We start from the raw sequence: 16,238 nt of genomic DNA, 5'->3' as shown, positions 1-16,238 counted from the left end.
AAACAGTTTTTATGGCAAAGCGATTAGGTTATCCTTTCCGATTTCCGTATGCCGTTTCCGTACTCGTATGTGCCGATTTTGCCGTTTTACTTGTTTTAAATATGTTAGTAGCCGTTTATGATATTATGTGATGTAATCTTCTATTTCAGACGGTGGTGAATTAGGTGGAGTCGTTGGGGCCTACTAGCTACTCTTCGCGACGTGAATTTTGTCCTTTTGTTATCCTTGTTCGTTAAGTAAGTATTCAGGCCGCTCTTACGTGTTAGTTGCTTATGTGTTTTGATATGTATGAAAAGGGTACCTAGGCGAGGGTGTACTTTATCGCACTCGACCTAAATCCTAGTTTGTGCACATATTTGTACATGACATATGTATATGAATAATTTTGGAACTAAACCCCTTGAACTTGTGGCTCGGGGTGACTTTTGAATAAATTTTGTGAAGTTTGTGAGTTTGGGGCCCGATCTCATGACCTAGATGGACTATTCGAGCCGGTTAGGGTTTGGTCGGAGTCAGTCCAACCTGGTTGAGGTCACCAAATTTGTGAATCCGGTTCACCGATTATGTGGATCAAGTTTGTGACCCGAGCTTGTGAACCAAGCTCAATTTCGTTCGCTCGAGCAAGTTTGTGAGGTGTCTGGCCAGAGAGGGTGATAAGGTATACGGTGGGAGTACAAGTGAAGTTCTACGGACCATTAATTGTGGTCGACGGAGTGTCGGCAGGAGATCATACATGGCACATGAATTGGTTTTGGAGCCACCTGTATCCTTATTATGTGATGTTACTTTTCTACTTTTGCTGTACTCTTACTGTGTAACTGTTGTTACGTGAACTTGACGTTTTCGCTCCTGTTTACTTACTAAGCATATAACTTACCCCTTTCCTTTTGTTTTCCTTAGCAGGGGCCGACGCGGGGACTTTTGGCACGTACACTAGTATAGTTAGATTTGATTGTAATAGTTGGACATATAGTATGTTTGTTTTTGTTTTGGTGGTTTGTATAAGGACCCTCCTTAGGGTCTATCTTCTGCTGGTTGTGGTTATAGTATATTAGAGTGGTTTGACTCGATACTTTTGAAGATGTAAATAGAACTTTTGGTGGTTGTATATATTATAAATAGTTCTCTTTTGGTTTAATATAGTTTTATTAGTTTTGTGTTTCGAGTCCTGGCGCGAGTTAGGCAGGCCTCCCGCCGATACCTTAGGGTTCGCCCTTGGGAGAGGCGGGGGCGTTACAGGTGGTATCAGAGCGCCTAAGTTAGAGAACTTGGGCAAGTGGGACATACGCAATAGGCACTAGGCATATGTAACCCTTTTAAGTTGAATGATATATTTGAAGCTGAAATGCCGGTTAACTGACGACCTAATGTTTTGTAGGTATGTATCCGGGCAGTTCGAGTGGTGCGGGACCCAGTGGCGTGGGACCGAGATTTCTGAATACGAGAGGTGTAGAGGATTGAGTGCTGCGTAAGCGGGCGATTCGCTATCGGCAGAGACCTGGAGAGCCTTACACTTTATACTCCCCTTTTGGTCAGGTGGCGCACCGACCTTGTGGATGTTGGTACACATACTGTTATCCTGACGAGATCGTCCTGGCTGTGGACGACGAGCGACGCAGCCTGCTTAGACAGCTAGACGAGACTAGAGAGGTTGGCCTTGGGCAGGCGATGCGTATTAGGGATTTGGAGCAGGGTCTCCGAGAGTAGAGGGAGAGGACGGACGCTTTGCACCGTCAGCTTCAGGACACACACCAGCACCTCTTCGCTATGAAGAGGCAGCTGAGGGATAGGGCCCGGAGCATGTCTGTCGACTGCGAGCTCCTACTAGATCTAACCGCAGAGGCACCGTCACGAGCCACCGGTCCAGAGAGGATGGATGAGGTAGACACGTTAGGTTCCGTTGGGAACCTGGGCCCTAGGGGAGGCGATTAGGGTCGCTTTTGTACTTTTGTTTAGCTAGTGTATGACTTTTGTTAGAACTAGCATGACTACTCTCTTTTGTTATTTGGTTGGCTGACTAGATTTTGGAGCCAGTGCTCATGTGTACATTGGGTTTTGTACCGACTGGAAGTCGGTAATCTGTAAATCTTTTGGTGTGACTTTGTAAATATATGTATATATTTGAAAAGCATTTTGAACTTATCTTTTGTGTGTCTTCTGTGTATACGCTTTACGTCCGTACTTTTGTTCATAGTTTGAATAATAAGTATATGTAATGTTCCGATCTATAGACTTTTGCACTTAAATGGCCTCCGGTACTCGAGGTGGAGGTAGAGGGCGAGCACGAAACCCTGAAAAGGAACAAGGACAAGAGCCAGACTAAGTGGCTACAGCCATCCAGCGGATGGCGGATCTTCTGGAGCGAATGTCAAATCAACAGGGCCAGGGGAGTAGTACTGGGAACCCTGGACATAAACCAGGACATAATCCGGGTAATCATGAGGGAGAGGACCATACTTTAGAACGGTTCCAAAAATTTGCACCCCCTAAGTTTGTAGGTGGACCCGACTCTGACCTAGCGGAGGGTTGGATGGACCGTATGCTAGATATTTTTGCCGCGCTTAAGTACTCGGAGGAACGACAGATATCCTTTGCTGCTTTTCAATTTGAAGGGGCCGCCCGAGCCTGGTGGAACGTGATTAAAGCCAAGTGGGAGCGCGAACAGACCCCTTGGACCTGGATCAACTTCACACGAAAATTTAACGAAAAATACTTGCCGCCCATTGTGCAAGAAAAACGGGAAGATGATTTCATCCGCCTACGTCAAGGGCATCGAGTGTGGCGGAATACGAAACTCAGTTTACGAAACTTTCCCGTTTTGCCCCAGAACTGGTGCTGACGGAGCAAAAGCGAATTCGCCGTTTTACCCAAGGCTTAAATGTGGAGATCCAGGAGGCACTAGCGGCTGCACAGCTGGACACCTTTAGTCAGGCACTAGAAAAAGCATAGCGGATTGAGACTGCTAGGGGACAGGTTAAACCCTTCCATGACCGGAAAAGGAGGCAACCCAACTCGAATGACTCCACGGTTGGACAAAGCTTGCGAAACGAGCCACTTGCTAAGATGAGTAAAGGCGCAGATGGTCCACGACCTACAAGAACCCTGAATAGGTTTGGGCGAGGTCAGATAGTGCAAGAGCCTCAGAGGAGTGCTCAGCGTGGAGGGTCAAGTACGGCCGCTAAACCAACCTGTGATTTCTGTGGGGGCAATCACACCGATGAAAATTGCTGGAAAAATAGTTCGGTACGAAAATATTTCAAATGTGGCAGCACCGAACATTTGATTGCCCGGTGTCCTAAGATGCGGAAGGAAGGACTCAAGCCACCGACCGAAGGGACCACAACGAAGCCGTCAAATGCAGGGAAAAATCGACCCAAAGGGCCAGCAAGAGTGTATGCAATGGGTCAACAAGAGGTGACTGACCCTTCGGCGGGTTTCGAAGGTACGCTTTGACCAAAGAATTAATTTCGAGGACGAAATTGTCCTAAGTGGGGGAGATTGTGAGGCCCCAGTCAGTTCGTAAGCTGATATTATGGTCATTTAATATTCGGTGTGGTGAAATTAAGGTTTTAGGGTTAAGGAGAAACCCTAAACTCGGCTAAAATTGAAAACCCTAACTTTGCTTATGATAAAACCCTAATTTATGCGGTATTCTAGTGTGTGTTTTAGCACAAGATAAAAAATAGGATTCGTTATAGTTTACAGAGGTTTAACAAGTTTGAAAATGGTTAGTAAACTCTGGATTAGTAAATCTCTAGTGTTACAATATTAGAAAACTTAAGTGGAGTTTTATTTATCTCCCGTCTTTTTTCACATTTTCTTTATCAGGAAAATTTCCCAGATAATTTTTATGAGTAAATATAGGTTTTAGATGATTTTTCTAGTATCGGTTAGTTTTTGAGAAATTAAGAACGTATATCGGACGTGGGACCCACTAGTGCGGTAAGTTTGGAAAAATTCGGTCAGTTAGGTTAAGTTTTGGATATTGGGTTTAATTTACCGGGTGTTATGAGATAATTAAAGGTTGTTATATGGATGAGAGTGGAGAGAGACAAAAGGATATGTATGTATTAAATAGGGTGACAAGTGTCACCATATAATTAAACCTTACAATTTTGGCTACTATTCACCTTTTTATTAATTGACCAAATAAATCAAAAAATTACCAAATCATCTTCATTTTTAGCTCCTTATAGCCTGCCACTCTCCGAGGAGAAAGAAGAAAAACCTCTTCACTTTCTTAGCTTCAATCTGGTTCAATCTTCGATTTCAGCCGATTAAATTCGAAAACTCTCCATAAAAATCCTTCTCTTAGTAGTTGTGAGGTGACTAGTGAAGTTGTTTGGAAGTTTAAGGTGCTAAGTGGTCTCTCTTCTTTGGTTCTAAGGTGAGTGACTATGGAACCCCTCTCTTCTATCTAAAGATGCTTAATTAATGACTTGTGGTTGTTACAAGTGTGATTTGGTGGACTATTTCTTGATTTTAGTTAAGATTGATGAAGTTTTCTATTTATTTGGGATTTTTGCTGTTTGCATATGATTAATATTATGTGGCTATGTATGATGATTGAAAATAATTGAGAATGAAGCTAGTTGGTGTGAATGGTAGTTAATTGCAGCAAATTTCTGGTTTGGAAGATAAATTAGCAAGTTAGGGTTTCATTGTTCTTCATTCTGTCCGGTTCTGTAGCACATAGTTAGAGGCCGATTTGATCTTAGGTTAAAACATGAAAGTTGTAGAGAATGATATTTTAGAGGTGCCTACAAAATTCAGGTCGATCGAAGTAGCGTAGCTTGTGAAAAGATGGAATTACCCTTGCTGTCCTGTTTCTACCCGAACCTGAGAACTGCGATTGTAATTGGTTATTTTGGTTTGGAATGCTTCAAAATTGGTTGTTTAGGTCTTCTGATTAAATGTAACCCTGTTTCTAAGCTTTCGGATGGCTTTAAAATTTATGGATTTGGACTTAAGTAGGCTGAGTTATGCTGTTTGCAGCGGAATGCGTTATGTGAATCTGTTTTTCCGGTTTTGGTATAGTATCTTGCATTTTTGACCTTGTTACACTCAAAACTGGACAAAGTTGCCTTCTTCAACATTGTAGCCCCTTAAGTCTTGAATATGCCTGTAAAATTTCAGGTCAAACGGATTAGTGTATCCTGAGTTATAGACAAAATCCTCAAGCCTATTTTGAACATCAGATTCTATGCGTTTTTAGTTTAGCTTCTGCCCGTGACTTTTTTGGTTTTGATACCGTATGATCTGGGTGTTGACTCCTTTATAAGAAATGTAGATCTTGGTTTTGGCTTCGAAACGGTATTAAGTACGTTGAAATCCGAGTTCCGTAGCTCCTGTTATGACCAAAACAAGATCGATCGTCAGAACCACCTTGAATCTGGACAGTTCTGATGGGTACTTTGACACTCAACTTTCGTTCTGTTCTGAGTGGATTCAGGTCTTGGCCAAAACATCAAAGTTTTAGCCTTATGTCTCAGCTTTCTAATGCATTTGGAATTTCCTGATTTGGATTAGTGAACTGGGAGTTACGGTCCAGCAAACATACCCTGTCCGTTACTCTAGAGTGCGAATTCCTGGAACGGTTTTCTATACTTTCGACCTATTTCCGTTTAGATCCGAATTGAGGTGTCTTCATGAAAATTGTAACCCTTCCTCTTATCTTCGTAACGGTACCTCATGTACCTTGATCCGACACTCATAGCCTCGATTGTGTTCAAAACAGTTTTTACGGCAAAGCGATTAGGTTATCATTTCCGATTTCCGTATGCCGTTTCCGCACTGGTATGTGCCGATTTTGCCGTTTTGCTTGTTTTAAGTATGTTAGTAGCCGTTTATGATATTATGTGATGCAATCTTATATTTCAGACGGTGGTGAATTAGGTGGAGCCGGTGGGGCCTACTAGCTACTCTTCGCGATGTGAATTTTGTCCTTTTGTTATCCTTATTCGTTAAGTAAGTATTCAGGCCGCTCTTACGTGTTAGTTGCTTATATGTTTTGATATGTATGAAAAGGGTACCTCGGCGAGGGTGTACTTTATCGCACTCGACCTAAACCCTAGTTTGCGCACATATTTGTACATGACATATGTATATGAATCATTTTGGAACTAAACCCCTTGATGGACTATTCGATCTTGTGACTAGGGGTGACTTTTGAATAAATTTTGTGAAATTTGTGAGTTTGGGGCCCGATCTCATGACCTAGATGGACTATTCGAGCCGATTAGGGTTTGGTCGAAGTCAGTCCAACCTGGTTGAGGTCACCAAGTTTGTGAATCCGGTTCACCGATTATGTGAACCAAGTTTGTGACCCGAGCTTGTGAACCAAGCTTAATTTCGTTCGCTCGAGCAAGTTTGTGAGGTGTCTGGCCAGAGAGAACGATAAGGTGTACGGTGGGAGTAGAAGTGAAGTTCTACGGACCATTAATTGTGGTCGACGGAGTGTCGGCAGGAGATCATACATGGCACATGAATTGGCTTTGGAGCCACCTGTATCCTTATTATGTGATGTTACTTTTCTGCTTTTGCTTTACTCTTACTGTGTAACTGTTGTTACGTGAACTTGACGCTTTCGCCCCTGTTTACTTACTAAACATATAGGTTACCCCTTTCCTTTTATTTTCCTTAGCAGGGGCCGACGCGGGGACTTTTGGCACGTACACTAGTATAGTTAGGTTTGATTGTAATAGTTGGACATATAGTATGTTTGTTTTTGTTTTGGTGGTTTGTATAAGGACCCTCCTTAGGGTCTATATTCTGCTGGTTGTGGTTATAGTATATTAGAGTGGTTTGACCCGATACTTTTGAAGATGTAAATAGAACTTTTGGTGGTTGTATATATTATAAATAGTTCTCTTTTGGTTTAATATAGTTTTATTAGTTTTGTGTTTCGAGTCCTGGCGCGAGTTAGGCAGGCGTCCCGCCGATACCCTAGGGTTCGCCCTTGAGAGAGGCGGGGGCGTCACATTTATCATGAATAAAGTACTACTTTTTACCATGTCTCGAAAAATTTATTGAATTTGAATATCCGTTGAAATGGATATCAAATTGAGACATTAAATGAGACAATAATAAAGATCATATTTAGAAATCAAGTGAGATAAAGGTTAATTATATTATAATAACCATTCGAGAGAAAAATGGTTATCGATATAGTTGTCTTCATTTTTATTTTGATTTATAATCATCAATTGCAGCAAACCAGAAGTTTACTGATCCCAATGGATATATGATTTGACAAAAGTGAGAATATTTGAGAGCCGATAAGTATTTATACATACTCCTTTATATTATATATGGCTCCAAAAGAAATTTAGAATTTATGTCGGGTATGAATCACTTTTTACGATTAAATATCGTAAAATATTTGATGAGTGATCTATTAAATGATTTATTTATTCTGATGAGTTACGATTCCCGACATTAGGGGGAGGAAGAAATCAACCGAAAGGAAATCACCTAAAAAATTAGATTTCCTCGATACTCATACAAAATAACGTGAACTGGAAGTTCAAGAAATTATTCATTTGCAGAAAATTGCAAACCAGTTGTCAGATATATTATCGACTCCAGAAGAGTTATTAAATCAACTATTCCTGTAGGAAATACCTTGGTTAAAATTGATGTCCCTGAAGGACATGCATAAGTGCTACAAATAAATTTAAGCCCGGCCTACCTAAATAAGGTATAAATTGATTTCAAATATCTCTGGAGATTAAATAAATGTCATGACAAAATTCAACCTCTTGAAGAGATTGCTCCTGAAGAGCCAACTCCTGAAGAGAATTAAATCATAGAAAATTTAATTGGAGTCTAATGAAATGTAGCACTTGATATTATAGAAATTGATGAGGATCATGAATCTAGATCGGTTGATGAATGTCGGTATAGAAATGATTGTTTGAAGTGGAAAGATGCGATCCAATCTAAATTGGATTTATTGATTAAAAGAAAAGTTTTTGGACTTGTAGTCCAAACACCTAAAGGTGTAAAACTAATAGCTCAAGAATTTTCACAAAGGCCTGATTTTCACCTGTAGTGGATGCTATCACATTTAGATATCTTGTGAGTTTTGCAGTACATGAAAATCTAGATATGCGTCTAATGGACGTTGTTACTGCATATTTATATGGAAATCTTGAAAATGATATTTATATGAGAATTCCTGAAGAATTCAACATGCCTGAAGCATGCAAATCAAATCCTAAAAATATTTATTCTATTAAATTACAAAGGTCTCTGTATGGGCTCAAATAATCTGGACGTATGTGGTATAACCGCCTCAATGAATGTCTGACTAAAGAAGGTTATACCAATGATCCAATATGTCCACGTGTTTTTATCAAGAAAAATGGATCAAATTTTGTGATAATTGTGGTATATGTTGATGATCTAAATTTAATTGGAACACCTGAAGAGATTCAAAAATATTATTGAATATTTGAAAATAGAATTTGAGATCAAAAATTTTGGAAAGACAAAATTCTGTCTTGATTTACAAATTAAACATTTGAAAGGTGGAATTTTTGTCCACTAAACTAATTATACCCAGAAGGTATTAAAGCGATTTTATATGAATAAGGCACATATATTAAATATTTCAATGGTTGTCAGATCATTAAATCCTAATAAGGATCCTTTTAGACCGCGAGAGGAACATGAAGAGACACTTGATCCTGAAGTACCATATCTCAGTGCAATTGGCAAAGAATATTGGAATGCGATGATTAAAAGATCTCAAATGATATTTGCATCAGGGGGAGAAATTAATATACAAGAATAATGTACTCTTTTTCCTTCACTAGAGTTTTTGGTCCCACTGGATTTTTCTGTAGTAAGGTTTTAACGAGGCATATTCTTTGTGTAATGGACATCCAAGGGGGAGTGTTATGAAACAATTAAAAGTATGGATGTCCCTTTGTATTCCCAAGAGGATTAATTCATGATTTATGATTACATTATGTATAGAAGTTACAATTCATAAATCTATTCATGTAGTGGAGAAACCGTTTCATAGGTTTCTTCATATTATTGTAATAGTGGATGTTTAATAGGATTTATGTACCTTTAATCTTGTAGTGCCTATATATAGAGGTACATTAAAACCCTTTGAAAGGACTTTTGTATCTTGTTGAAATATAAGGATATCATTCTCCCTTTCTCTACTCCTTTCTCTAATACTTCTTCAATTCCTATTGTAGTATCTTCATTTTATAGTTTTATAACACACAATAATAAAGATTTCTTTCACACCATACAAATGAATGAACCGCCAATTGCATTAAGCTTCACAAGGTTTTTCCTTTCCAATAATTTCCTTCACACCATTATTGTTTTCTTGTACCTTCTTTTTGTAGGGGTGGAAAATGTAGCCATTTTGATATCTTAACAGCTAGCTAACTAGTTGGCCTGAATTGTGTGGCGGTGGGGTAATTAATGCCACCACCAACTTGTACGTGCTTCACGTTTCACCTTTATAAACAGTTGAATTTTGGCCTGAGCTTAGGAGCTCAAAAAACCAGAATGGATCTCAATCATGATGAAGATTCTCAACCTGTGAGCCCAACCGGCCAATACTTCAACAGCTCCGTGCTATCCATTTGTATTATTGGAGTTTTAGAGTTTGAAATTCCAATACAGGAAGATGACTCCTTAACCGTGAAATTAGTTCAGGATGTCTTCCTCCCCATCAATCCACGATTTTCTTCCATCATGGTATTGAAACCGCCTCCAATATCTCTTCTTTTTGCTTGCCTTTTGTTTTTCTTCTTGTTTTTTTTGGGGTAATGTATATGTGCATCTTGTTCATTGTCTTATAATAACAGTAATTAGCTAGCTAGATGAATTTTTCATCATGTTCTTGCATCATATATAGGAGAATTAATTTCAATCAACAAAACCATGTCATTTTTTAATGCAGATGTGTATAACTACATAAACATGCTAATAATAGCATTAATTAATGTGTGTTTGTTTTTTTTTTTTTTGGGTAGGTTCAAGATGAAAAAGGGGTGAAATATTGGAAGAAGGTTGAAGTCAAACCAAAAGACCACATTCGTGTGCCAAATTTTCCAGAGGGAAAGTCAATAGAGTTCTATGATGAATGCTTCAATGACTATTTAACCAAATTGGCAATGGAGACACTCCCACAAAGCCAACCATTATGGGAAATTCACATCATTAAGTACCCTACAAAAAATGCAGCCGGAAATGTTGTCTTCAAACTTCACCATGCTTTAGGTGATGGCTACTCCATTATGGGGGCACTTCTTTCTTGTTTACAACGAGCTGATGACCCTTCACTTCCCATTACTTTTCCTGCATTTCGGACGAATCCACAAGATATTAGTATTGAGGATAGCAGCATTTGCAAAAAGGTGCCTCGAATTCTTTCTGGGATTGGAAATACAATATCAGATTTTGTATGGGGTGTACTGAAAAGCACTGTTCTTGAAGATGACCGGACTCCAATTAGGTCGGGCGATGATGGGGTGGAATTTCGACCGATTAGTATAACAACATTTTCATTTTCCATGGACCAAATCAAGCAGATTAAGGTCAATCTTGAAGTGGTAAGCCTACAATCTTGTTCTCATTATGGATTTTATAATATTCTTGAGGAGTTAAACATGCCAAAATCTCATCATGGAAAGGATATCCACGACGTACCTCTATTTGATATCTATATATAGACATTTATTATCTTAAAATTCATTTCGTTCTTTGCGAATTTTAAGTAGTCAGTGTATTGGATACCAAATAAGGGTGCGTGAATGTCGTTATACTTTACCGTATTCCCTTAACCCTTTTGTACGAGAAGGGGACAACATATCCTAATGGTATTTTAGTTTTCAAAAGAATATTCTATTAAAAAATCATTCTTTTAAAATATATATATATATATATATATATATATTCAAATCATAAGGAGGGGGTGGCTAATTGGTCCCTTTTGGCTTTTAATTGGTCAATTTTAGCTTTATGAGATTATGATTTTATCTAGAAAGGTGCATATTTATAGTTCTTGAGAGTTCAAAACTTCACATCCAATGAAAAGGCTCCATGAGGTGCATTAAATTCGACATGGGAGTTTCTTTGGTGATAGATACAGTCCCTGGCGGGGGTGTGGGGAGGTCCAGTCATGCACCCTCCTATTTCAGAAATTTCTTTCTTTCCCCATTAAAATTTTAAAATTTTCACTTGCATTGATTATTGTAAAATTTAGACTTTGCTCCTGTACAATACAAAAATCTGATGATACCCCCTTAATTAAGTATATATATATATATATACTTATTCCTTGTTCTTGGCCTCTAAACTTTCAACCTCTGATTCTGCCAGTGGGTATAGTCAAATAGCAAAAAGGCTTCCTTTTGGATTTTGATTTTAGATACATTAAGAATTTTTGAAAACTCACAGAGTACCCAATTTTTCTAACATCTTTTTATAATTACACTGACTAATTCAGATAATGGGCTTACCTTTTTTGGATTAGCAATATTTTTATTCAGCAGAATAATGAGGAAAGACTTGTAAAAACAATACTTATTATTTGGATTGCCATTTTTTCTCAAAAAAAAATATTATATTTTCTATGAACATATTTTTTAATTAACTTTTTATCTCACGTACATTAAATTGTTACAACATATTTTACTATAAAAATTTTAAAAAATAACAATCCAAATGGCCTCTTAATTCTTTTCAGCACAAAATGCCTTCAAATTAGAAGAGGTCACAGTACACTGGTAATTAATGGTTACCGTGGACTACCCCACCTGATAATAGTGTTATGGACAGAGCCAGTTGTTTAACATTTATTCCATCCGATTCCTCCAAATAATTAATACATATAGCTAGACGAAGGCGAATTAAGGCAAAGCTGCCATGTCCCATGTCTATTTGTCTTGTCACCAGCTGCCTCAATTATAAGACGAAGAAATCTGCTGTCTATTAATTTGTCTGGATTCTGAATAAGTGAATACTTGTATATACATAGAGATGGTTTTTTTCTTTTTATGATTGGATAATAGCCATATATATATATATATATATATATATATATACACACATACACACATATATACATACATACGTACGCATATATTTTTATTATTACACTGCATTTTGTTCCCTCATAGACGAAGACTGAGAGGTGGACTAAGTTTCAAAACATTGCTCCTTCTATTAGTTCTATCAATTATGTGTAAATGGGACGTAGAAAATTATTATTTTTAAGGCAATCAATCACGAAACTAGAACCATTTTGAACCTTTGGTCAATTGGCATTCACCTAAACTATTACGTTAGAACTCACTTGTAATTCTGAAATCTTGATTTCAAAAGAATTTGTTGCAACGTAAATAAAGGATTCAAAATTCTACTACTAATCTAGAAGGATTACTGAGATAAACATATATATATAAATGTTTAAAAAGTACCTTTAACAATCGTGGCTAATATATTAGTACAAAATTTCTTTTTTTTTTTTGGGGGAGCAGTCCATAAATGATGTAATATGTGGAGTAATATTTCTGGGTGCTCGACTGTACATGCAAGCAATGAACCAAGAGAAGACCAATGCAAGTTCAACTGCATTGGTGCTGCTGAATACTAGAAATATTGCTGGCTACAAGTCTATTGAGGAAATGGTGGAACCAAACACTGAATCAACGTGGGGAAACCAGTTCGGATTTTTGCATGTTTCGGTGCCAAGGTTTACCAAAAAGGATTCCTCAAATCCCCTCAATTTTGTCTTTAAAGCCCAGAAAACCATCAAAAGTAAAAGAGATTCTGCAGCCGTTTATCTAACTGGTCAGCTGCTAGAGACGCTGCGGAGACACAGGGGCCCCGAGGTACGCCTATATGCTACCCTTAATTAGGCTAACCATGTTGCATTTTTTATGGATGAACCAAGTTTACACTTAGATGGGAAGTGTTGCGATTAATAGGGTTAATTAATACCTCTATAATGGTGTTAGAACCTCTCAAATTAACCATTTTTTATAGTGTTAGTGTTTTCAATATAATTTTTAATTGTCGCTGATGTTAAGTATAAAATTCATCAAAATTTCTTCATTCACGTGGTAATTTTTTAAATTTCAATACGACAAATGTTAGATTTTTATTTCTCTAAGGGGAATGTAAAGAATGAAGGAAATTTGAGAAAATTTAAGGGCTAATAAGAACGGTAGAGGTACTTTTGAAAAATTTAAGGGTGCAAATGTGGGGAAATTTAATAAAACTGATAATTTTACTGGTCACTTGTATAATTTTTCAAAGTTTTGGGGGTGGGGGACTGAGGCAATTGCCCATCCTCACCATAAGGTGGCTTGGGCTTCTACAATTATTGAAATATATAAAATTTTCCTTACTCCACAAGTATTTTGACATGAATTTAAATTTACAACTGTCCTGACAGTAAAATATGGCATTTTAAAGGATTCTACACCTATATTTTCCTTAAAAACAAAAGGGTATACGTCAAAAAAATGATATGATAGGTTATTTTTTTCTTAATTTTTCTTTTTGGGTTTAAAGCTGTGATTAAGTTTTTCATTGTGGCCAGGGAACAGCTAAGTACGTCCGCGGTACTCTGAAGAACTCGAGCATGACAATATCGAATATTTCCGGGCCAGTGGATCAATTGGCTTTGGCTAATCACCCAGCTAAGGGAATGTATTTCATGGTTGTTGGCGTTCCACAGGTACATATATAATCATGCGAAACAACAAACTATTTAGTTGGTCCAATTTTCACATTGTTTTTATCATCAAAAGAGAGGGTTTAGATTGAGTTTAATTTTCCATATATCTACCATAACTTTGTGGGTAGTTGCTCTATATATACCTAATAAGGTTTCAGGTAAAATTGCACTTACTGCCTCTATAATTATGTGCCATAATCTGCATTAGCATGCCTCAAAACTCGTTTAATTATTATTAACTCTCCGTGTTAACTTGAAGTACGTTATTAAATTAACCCGTTGTTTCTTTTAATATTTTTATCAAATTTTTTTTTATTGTTGCTAATGACGACAATGTTGTACTCTTAAACTCATACTACTAGCTTAGAGTAGTCATTTGCCAAATTAGTTGTTGAACCATAGGAACAGTTAGCCTTATTTCACAAATCAAGGGGAAACAATTCTAATGAATTATAGCCCATCTCCAAAGAGAAGTCAGTCAATGAAATTTACCCAAAACGTGTCTTTTCCTTTGTGTTTTTTTTTTTTGTTTTTTAATATAAACCTAGGCACAAAGTATCAATTTATGAAGTATTTGTGCCTCTCTATATATATACATGTGTGTGTGTGTGTCTGTATAGACACTCACACACACACTAACTATTATGGAACTCACATGCAGAGCCTTACCATAACCATGATAAGTTACATGAGAGAGCTAAGGGTTGCAGTAGGAACAGAAAAGGGTTTGATTCATCCTCAGAAGTTCCAATCATGCATTGAAGATGCCTTCAATATAATGTTCAAAGCTGCTGCCGAATCAAAGTCTGGATCTGCTACACCGACGCAAATTAATTAATTGTTGAAGATCACGTACATGAACATGATGCTGTCGTAATCAACTCATTTCACCTATCAAGCCATCAATTCATTTCATAGGCTTTCTCATATGAAATGTTCTAAAATTTTGTTACAACTTCCAGAGATGGCATGGGAACTTCTTCGACCCTTCTGTTGCGTTTCCTTTTCTTTAGATTTTTTGGCTGCTAAACTAGGGCACGATGGATTAATTTATTACTAAGTGGGAGAATCTGTAGCAGGGATTAGAACAAATGGTATCCTTTGGAGAATGGAAATGCGAGTTGAACAGCATAAAATGCAAAAGAATATTGTAGGATTTAGTACCAAAATATGAAAAAAAAAAAATGGAGTCCTTATAAAAAAATTTTTTTTTAAGTGAAAGGTCTTACCTATCTGCTATCTTATTATCCAATTCAACTCTTTGTGGACATTTTAATGGAGTAACCTTGCATACAGGGTCACCTTAGAGCATGATAGAATATAAGATTTCAAAGCCAAATTTTGGATACTAGAATATTTTCTAAAATTTGTTTGTTTGCTTACATTATTAACAAAATTTTCAAATATCTTTATATTTCACATATATCATATTAAAAAAGTAATTCAGTATTTAAAAAAAATTATCTCAAATATAAGGTTCCTCTTTTTTTTTTTTTTTTTGGAGCAAAAGAGATCAATTTTATTGATAGAGCATTTAAGTTGTACAACTCATCAGGTAAAGAAGTCTGAATAGATGCAAGAGTTAACATGAGACTACAGTACTATACAGTACATGAGCTAAACACTGTCGAAGCATTCATGAGAAATCCCCCATTTAGTCTTTTGGTTCTAGTCACGCTTCTCCAAGTCTCAACCACTCTTCGTACCTCTGTAACGATATTAGATGCAATTTGTACCGCAGTAAAGAGCGAGGCAGAAAGATAGGTAGAATTTCTTGCCCTCCTTGAATGATACACTGTGCATGCAAGAGCCAACCTTTTGGGTTGATCACCAAAGGATGTAGACTTCCTGTGTTGACTAATTGGGGTTGTTCTTTATGTGTCATCTCTACCAATTTAAACCTTGATTTCAACGAGATTGAACCAACGTAGGACATCTAGTTAAAAAATTATAGAACCTTAATGGACCAATCCCGTACACAGGATTGTACTACTAAAACAAAGAAGAATTATATATATATATATATATATATATATATATATATATATATATATATATAAACCAGAATGGGGAAATAGAAGAAATTTTGCACCAAGTCCACATTGTCAGTTTCTTCTTTAAATGGTATCTCCCTCCTTCAAAGTTCGAACAGCTCTGCATTTTTGTTTGTTGTGTTTTTTAATTCTTGGTAGGAAGAAAAAGTCAGCCTCAACCTAAGCCCGGGTTGGAGGATGATTGAAGAGCCTCCTTTGCATTTGAGAGCTCTCGTAATTCACAATGTAATAGGCGTTAGCCAATCTAGACTAGTTACTTTGTCATGGGCCTCGGGCCCTCCATTAGACCCCAAAGAAAGAAAAAAAAAAAATCTACAAATGATGAAGTCATTAGAGGGTTGCTACGTAAGTTGTTCAAGAAGAGATTAGAGAGCACGCATTACCGAAACGGCCTCAGATTCGGCCTGGATTAAGAAGGATTAGCGCGGGATTTTCATTGGCCTGCTTTACAAATTGGAACTGGC

At 37.3% G+C, this 16,238-nt stretch overlaps 1 protein-coding gene across 1 annotated transcript; it reads left to right on the top strand.

Moving 5' to 3' along the window:
- Window positions 1-9,491: 9,491 nt before the first annotated feature.
- Window positions 9,492-14,707, top strand: LOC113691020 (wax ester synthase/diacylglycerol acyltransferase 4). The gene is made up of 5 exons (XM_027209188.2): window positions 9,492-9,729; window positions 10,008-10,586; window positions 12,516-12,869; window positions 13,583-13,720; window positions 14,382-14,707. Exons 1-5 carry the CDS (start codon window positions 9,538-9,540, stop codon window positions 14,556-14,558), a joined length of 1,440 nt encoding a protein of 479 aa, XP_027064989.1. The 5' UTR covers window positions 9,492-9,537; the 3' UTR covers window positions 14,559-14,707.
- The last annotated feature ends 1,531 nt before the right edge of the window (window positions 14,708-16,238 follow it).

This window comes from Coffea arabica, chromosome 5c, assembly GCF_036785885.1.
Source record: "Coffea arabica cultivar ET-39 chromosome 5c, Coffea Arabica ET-39 HiFi, whole genome shotgun sequence".
Lineage (NCBI taxonomy): Eukaryota > Viridiplantae > Streptophyta > Magnoliopsida > Gentianales > Rubiaceae > Coffea > Coffea arabica.
Note: the sequence above shows the minus strand (reverse complement) of the source record. Positions and strands in the feature narration are given on the sequence as shown.